This window comes from Quercus suber, unplaced genomic scaffold, assembly GCF_002906115.3.
Source record: "Quercus suber isolate HL8 unplaced genomic scaffold, Cork oak 2.0 scaffold_78, whole genome shotgun sequence".
NCBI lineage: Eukaryota > Viridiplantae > Streptophyta > Magnoliopsida > Fagales > Fagaceae > Quercus > Quercus suber.
This window is the reverse complement of record NW_027069543.1, coordinates 1,480,150-1,488,345: the sequence shown is the minus strand read 5'-3', so window position 1 is coordinate 1,488,345 and position 8,196 is coordinate 1,480,150. Positions and strand designations below refer to the sequence as shown.

The following is an 8,196-nucleotide window of genomic DNA, read 5'->3' as shown; positions in this document are numbered from 1 at the left end:
TGACTAAGAAAGACGAGGCTCTATCTAGAAGCTTGAATGCGATATATGAATGCCATTGTCTCTGTTTATGGAAATCTATAATCATAAAGGGAAAATGTTTGAGCTATAAACTATTTTTCAACATTTTTTACAAACCGCTAATATGGTGAGTAGTTATAGGCAACTGAAAAAAAAAATGATATTAATGATAGGGCTAAATGAGAATCAGTAAAAATTAGTTATAATAACAATTTATAAAAATGTTATAAATAGTTTGTGGTTGTAACGTTACTCATTATAAAGTAACTAAACCTAGAATCCCACTCACAATAGAGCCAATCTCACCTAGAAATAGTTGGCATTACACCCCTCATTGAAAGACTATTTTGACCACAACAAAAGGATATTAAATTACATAAGGACTTGGTGTAAACCCATTGTTTACCCATCCAATAAAAATATGTCATATCATCATATTATCAAAGGAATTGACTATAAACTGCTTACCCTGAATGCCTTAGGTTACCCAGAAACTGATTTTAAATGGTGGAATCAGTTGCTCGAAAGTTTTACAAGTTAAAAATTATCTCATACTAAAATTTTTAAATTAATGGATAACTAAAACATAATCATTATTAAACAGATATTGTAGGGTGCTTAAAATCTTCCTCAAACATGTTTCAATAGTTCATGTAGCTCTTTTGCTTTGGTAGGCATGTCATCGACTAGTCAGCCATTGGACCACTAATTCATCATCAATGGTTAGAAATTATAATTGTGATTGTATAAAATAATCTTTTAAATACTTTTTCTTTTCTTTTTTTGAGAATCAATCTTTTAAATACTTATTTCGTAACTAAAAAATAAATCATTTGACCATTATGGATCTTTAAACATTGATAAACATATGCTTGGGTGGAATATAAATCTTTTAAAAAAAAATGAACTCTCTGTATTTAATTTTTTCAATGAAACTATGAATTTAATTGTTACATAAGTAATTTCACCAAAACAAAACAAAATGGGAATTCATAGTTGTTACCTAAAAGTTAGAAATCAAAAGATTCAAAACTGTTGTATTTCATAATTAAGAATTAAGGTGCTAATAAAAGTAGCGACTCAAAAATTATGCAAAAGAAATAATTTACAAATTTTCATTATTGTTAACTCTCATCTTAAATTCAGAATTAACGAGCACGCCCTATATAATCAAATCTACAGGCTACCAGTCTACCACTTTTATTTGAAGTTGCATTATTGGATAAGGATTTATCAAGGTGGATGGAGAGAGAGGTGCAAGTGTTTAAAACAAAAATTATCTCTTGCTGTAAAAACACGATCAGAATATAATGGAAAAGAATCTCTAGCTTATCATCAATCACAATGACACAAATTATAACTTATGACATTACAATAAATTTAGAGACACAAATTTTGTCATAATTTTGTTTACATCTTTCTAAAGTGGTTAACTATAAATAGTAGAAGTGATTATTCACTGCTTACGATAATTTCATCAAATTGTGGAAAAAGCTTTGTCATCATTAAAATAAAATGAGAGAGGTCTACACCTTATGAAAATGAAAAAAACAAATATTATAGGTGTTTGATGGCAAGTTGCTTAATGGTTGATTGGTTTCCATGCATTAAAGACCCCAACATCACATGCAACTTTTTTGGTTAGGTGTGAATGTCACCACCAACCTCATATTGTTTTTAGTCATGATCGAATATGATATAGAGTTGTAACTTGCATCATTGTTTTAAATGAATGTATATTCATTTGGTCTTTAACAATGTCCATTAAACTCGGCAGACACAAAAGTCACAACTATCTCGATTGCTACACAATATAAGTGATATTAGAGAAGAACCATAAGAATTATTAAAGGGACTTGTATTGGTCGGACGTCACCAACCAATAAGTCCTTTAAGAATTGTTGTAGCCATAAAAAAAAGTTCTAACCAGTGCATTCATTAAAAAAAAAACGTTCCCACAAATAAAATGTCTAGCTAATAAAATTGGTAGTCAAAACACTAATTCAGAAAAGATGCCCATTGTTACAAAGCGAAGAAATCTTATGCACAAAACCAACACATCAATTCCAATCTCAACACTAAGACATAGAAAGGAAGAATCCAACACAACACTGGTATTAACAAGACACAAGATTAACGATGAAATGCAAGAGGAATAATTTCTCAGGCTCTAGACTTGAATGGGATAGCTCTGATGACTATTTGGTGGTAAAGAGCAGCCAGTGCAGCTCCGATGAATGGTCCCACCCAGAAGATCCACTGAAGAAGCAAGAAAACAAGCAATAGATATCAGTGATCAGACCATTTAGTTTAGTTATATAAAAATTAATTTACCCATCCAGAAGTATATGAATGTGACGACTGTCCCTTTTTTTTTTTTTACTCACATGGTCATCCCATGCGTGGTCTTTGTTGTAGATGATGGCGGCCCCAAGGCTCCTGGCAGGGTTGATGCCGGTTCCGGTAATGGGAATGGTTGCCAAGTGCACCAAAAACACTGCAAATCCAATTGGGAGTGGAGCCAAGATCTGCACAGTTGAACTCAGAAAATAAGAACCATATATTTCCTTATACAGCTGCAAATAAGTATCACATATTACATGGGATCTTTTTAGACCATATTTGTGAAAGTAACTTCTCATAGTCATACCATTTGGTTATCATATATTCATATTTGGAAGGCAAGAAAGTAATAAATATCCCTGAGCAAGTCTCAGTACAGTAGCAAAAGATTAAGGATCACAGCCCATGCCACTCAAAACCAAAAAAAGAAACCATATTTAAGGTATTTAAGTTCCTTGAAAGCAACTTTTGTACAAGGACCTTAATCTTTTGTTGAACCAAATGCTATCCAAAATCATGGAAGACAAGACGAAAATCATGCTCAACAAAACATCAATTCAAGTGGCAATGTAGCACCCAGAAGCTATTAAATTATCATCAATATTAGTCCAAGCACATCTTCACATTGAATAAGTAAAAATCAAAATAGTGCAAAATCATTTTCAGATAAATTTTACTTTCACAAACTCTTAGGTGGAGAATAAAGTAGGATTTTTTGTCCAAGAATGAAGTAGGATTAGCTTCTGACTCAATTTTTTGTCCTGAAGGTTCCAAGTGGAGGTTCCTATTAATTCACACAGAGCCCAAACTTGTCTTGAAATTTACACATTTCAACTTCAACTAACTTTTTTTTTTTTTGGTGAGAATCAACTTCAACTAACTTTAAAAGGGTAAAACCTGCCCGACTAGAGACTAGACAAGCTCACATACTAGCTTGGTCCTTCTTGAGTAGCAGTAATTTCATGCTATTAAGAGAAGAATACAAAGCTTCCAATGGATAGAATAGAATGTTTAACTTAAATTCTAGCTACCGTACACACCTGAAACCAATGGATTTCAGTTTCGAACCCACATTGTGAATCCCCATGACCATTTTTTTTCCAGAAAGGTTTATACAAATTATCACAATGATGAATTTGGTGAAATAAAAATATTGGGTGAAAAAGTATCAATGCTTGAGTCAATATGAAATTGATATTAACTTGACTAACATATGTTGCAAATATATATATATATATATATATAAATGAGGGAAGTATTAATTAGGACATTCCTAGGCACCAAAAACTAAATATATGATTCTACACGTCCTAGTATCTGTACCACCGCTCCAAGCACTGTGATAACTGTTGTACCTCTAGTTGTTACTAAACAATTTGAAAGGGTTCACCACACAGTCAAACGTGGCATTATATTAATAAGAAATGGCAACACAACAAGTTTTAGAGAGCTTTTTAAAAAAAAATCCGAATTAAAATTCTCTGGAACGTTAATCATTTATCAGAACATTCAATATGATTTATAATACACATAATACACGTGCATAATACACGTGCCTAGCCAAGAATTTATAGAATAAGAGAAAGCTCAAAACATTGACAAGTCTGAGGCATTTTGCCTAGTCATCACATACAGCAAACAGTCAACAAGACCATCACCAAGGCACATGATCCACAGGCAGTGCTGGCCCAAGATAATTTGAGTGATACTGATCGTTCATTTATTATACTTAAAAGATATTGATAATATTCCTATCACATTAGTTTGTAAGTTTTGTGTCATAAAATTTGTATTAACTTTAGCATTTTTCAATCATTTAATGGAGATTAGGTTGCATTTCTATTAATTCTTTTTTTTTTTTTTTGGAGAAAATGCTAAACTTACTATAAATTTTATTACAAAAAATTTTACAAATTAATGTGACAATGAAGTAACACTTCAACAAAAGAATAAATAAGTATTGAATTATTTTTGGTGACGTGTCAATTTATAGGACTTGTGTAATAAAATTTGTAATATACTAACATAACTCTAATATTTTAGACTTCAAGATAAATAAATAAATAACACTAACTCACATTTTTCTTTAATTAAAAAAAAAAAAAAAAAAAAAAAACCCATATCCTTTCCCTGTTAGGGAGCCTTAGGCCATGGCCTATGCCTAGGGCCTGCCCCGTCCACAGGTGAACCCCACGTGACAGACAAAATTTGGCTCATGCTTGGAAGTCATCATTACTAGAGGGTTCCACAAAAAAGCACATGGGAACATGATATTGAGAACTGCTCACGCATGCACAAACATGTGTTTGGTGGCAAAGCATGCTGCATGCACCCAGAGGGTGATACGTGTCTTTGTGCATAAGACTTTGTATATAAAAAGTGTGCAAACAACACAGCCCAATAAAAGCATCCACATATTATCAAAAAATAAAAGCATTCCAAAGACNACGATAGACTAAAGTTACCACTCCACTCAATATTTTTTTTTTATTGGATATGAATTTTGAAAAATCCAGAATTAGAATACATTTTTTTCTTATATCTCCCATACTTGTAAAACTTTAAGAAGATCAAGGATCAATAGCTTACTTTATCAATCAAATGTTTAAATTTTGAGTTTTTGTAGTCTAAAATTATACGCAAAAAATAAGTTTATAGATCAAATAATAAATTACATCCGATTAACAAAAAATTTGACATATGTTTTAAGAACATAAAGAGCATACAATTCAATAATTAGATTTTCAAAATATGTAACTATATAAATTTTTTTAGTGAAAGTTGTAGTCTTAGGCTACAACTATGTTTGTAATCAAATTTTGTTCTCAAACTTTGGTCCTCTTAACAACATATTGGGGTTATATTTTCAAAATATGTAGCTATATTAATTTGTTTAGTGAAAGTTATAATCTTAGGCTACAACTAAATTTGTAATCAAACTTTAGTTCTCTTAACAATATATTGGGCCCTTACAAACAAAAAGAAAAATCCAAGAAAATTTTTATTTAACTAAAATATTGAAAGAGATGTAACTTGCAACATTGATAATGAGATTATCATGCAACAAGTTTACAATAAAATAAAATTCATAGAAAGAAATTGTAAGATTTTATGTATTTGAGTTTTTTTTTTTTTTTTTGGTCAATATATGAAGCTATCTTTTTATTAAATTTCATATAATTAAGTTTTTCCTAGGGCCATAGGGGTAAAGAGGAGTCAGAGCTTAGCCACCACCGAAAAATTAATGAAGCAACATCTTGCTTCAATATTGAATCATAATGTCATCCAAATGAGTACTAAGAGCTTCTTTACACATGCATTGAATAATTCAAACAACAATTAAAATGTACTTCTACTATCTAGTACAAGTTGTACAGGTATATTGAATTAGTGCATTACAATAAAACAAGTTGTACAGATACATTGAACCTCAACTGATATCTCAAACACTAGTAATTTCAAAAATAACCTGGCTATAGGTGAGATTTGCATTTTCTTCTTAATAAAGAAAAAAATATATTAGGTCCGTTTGGATACAACTTATTGTTGCTGAAAGTGGCTGAAAACTGATTGTTGCTGAAAACACTGTAACAAAATAATTTTTAAATGTATGAATAGTATCGTGGGACCTATTTTTAATATTTTTTAATTGTAAATAGTATATGAACAGTGCATGAACAGTGCATGCACTGTTCATGCACAGTGATTTGTCTCCAAATAGTCAATAAGTCCGGCTAAAAAAAAAAAACACAAAACGCAACTCTAATGAGTGAGAAGAAGTGGTATCCAAACCCTCTCATTGTGTATTTGGTGCAAAAAGCTTATTTTTCTGTAATAATGCCACCTTTCACTAGCTACACAGTGGTTGAATTTGTTGTTTCTATGAGCAATATATGAACATGTGAGAAGAATAGGCTATAATCAAATTCCCAACATTTTCCCATAAAATTTTAGATTAAATAAGTGGGTTCATTCTATTTCCAGCTGACCAAATATTAAGCATAAGTGAAACCCTTAACAAACATTGTAAGACAGATATCAATCGGCTAGATTAATAAAGTGCGTTGAAACTAAATCCAAGCAACAACATAAGGGAGTTACAAGCATGTGCGCGCGCGCCTACACACACACACACACACACACACACACACACACGAGAGTTAAATATTGATAGACAAAGAAACAGAGAAAATACTTACAGGGACGTGGGAGTCTCTAGCATTTCTCTTAGCATCAGTTGCCGAGAAAACGGTGTAGACAAGAACAAAAGTTCCAATGATCTCAGCACCAAGGCCATCCCCCTTGGTGTAGCCATGGTTCACTACATTGGCTCCACCACCAGAATTTTCAAACAGTCCCTTTTCAAAGCCTTTCACCACGCCTGCGCCGCAAATAGCACCAAGGCATTGCATCACTATGTAGAATATTGCCCTTGTCAAGGAAAGTTTCCTTGCAAGGAAGAGACCAAATGTCACTGCTGGGTTTATGTGACTGACAGAGAGAATTAAAAATTATTTAAAAACATTAAAATAATAATTAAAATTTTTATTTTGGTATTAAAAAATGCCACATTAGATGACTAAAACCAAACAAATCCTTATAAACCAATTTCTCTTCTCCACTTAGCCAAAAAAAAAAAAATTTATCTTCTCCTCTCTTTGAGCTATTCCACAATCCCCAATAAATCTCTCCAAACCTCTATCTCTACCTCTCAATCTCACTCTCTCGACAAGGGTGATGACAACCTTGAGCTTCTCCATGACAAGACCGTTCTCGAGTCGACGTCGTAGCTTGACTCCTAGGCTTGACCACGGCTATTAGGGCTATCCAACCCACCTGGCAACCCGCCCGTACCCGACAGGCATTCACCCGATCCAACTGCTCCGACGGTCGGCTGCGGGTCCCGATCCGCAAAAACCGACACCGATGGGTCGGTTTCAAGTCCCCTCGTTCGAAACTCATGAAACCCGACCCGCCGAAGACATCAAATTCTAACGAATTCTCTAGCGATTTCGACGAGTTTTCAGCTTGATTTGGCAAATTTCGACCACCAAAACAATCAGATCCGGCATAGATACACCAGATCCAGCGATTCTTGGCACGATTTGGGGGAAAAATCATTGGATTTGACGAAATCCTCACCGGATCTTGGCCGGATCAGGCGAGATCTAGCCGATTTTGGCCTTTTTTCTATGTTTTCCGTCGGGTGTCAAGTGAGGCCGAAACCAATGCCACCCGCCAGCAAACCGACCTGTGAAACCCGACCCTCTTAACGGATCAGTTGCGGGTTGAGAATCTGCCTACCCGATCTCTACAGGTCGGTTTGTGGGTTGGGCACAAACTCGACCCGCCCGACCCGTGGACACCCCTAACAGCTATGCTAGGTGCGAGCTGAGACCGAGTCGAAGTGAAGCAACCGTCTCGGGATCAGACAACTCTTCCCAACAAGTTTGATGGTTTCAAGTTCAATCAATGGTGGTGGGTTGTTTTTCTCTTAATCTCTGCCTTTCTCTTTATCTAAACCCGACTCTCTCTCTCTCTCTCTCTCTCTCNTTATGTGTCCACCTGTCCAAACCCACAAGAGCATAAGAAGGTTAATACTACATAATCAACTAAACAAGGCATTGCAGCCTGAGTTAGAAAAATTGTCTAAACAGTAGGACAAAGTTTAGAAATTTGTCCAAGATCTGTATTTTTCAAAGTTAGAATGAGATATGTATTTGATTTCTTTTTTCTTTTTTCTTTTCCCCTGGGGATGGAAATGGGTTGGGTCTGATGGGCTTTCTAACCTGACCCGACCCTTAAGCCCGGTAGGGTTTGAAAAGGATTTGGCTT

The 8,196-nt window shown here is 34.1% G+C and overlaps 1 protein-coding gene across 1 annotated transcript; it reads right to left on the bottom strand.

Moving 5' to 3' along the window:
• Positions 1–2,001: 2,001 nt before the first annotated feature.
• LOC112034571 (aquaporin PIP1-2) lies at positions 2,002–6,856 on the bottom strand. The gene is made up of 3 exons (XM_065773664.1): positions 6,561–6,856; positions 2,406–2,546; positions 2,002–2,277 (listed from the first exon to the last, which is right to left on the bottom strand). The coding sequence occupies exons 1-3, from the start codon at positions 6,771–6,773 to the stop codon at positions 2,182–2,184; spliced, it is 450 nt and encodes a 149-aa protein (XP_065629736.1). The 5' UTR covers positions 6,774–6,856; the 3' UTR covers positions 2,002–2,181.
• Between the last annotated feature and the right edge of the window lie 1,340 nt (positions 6,857–8,196).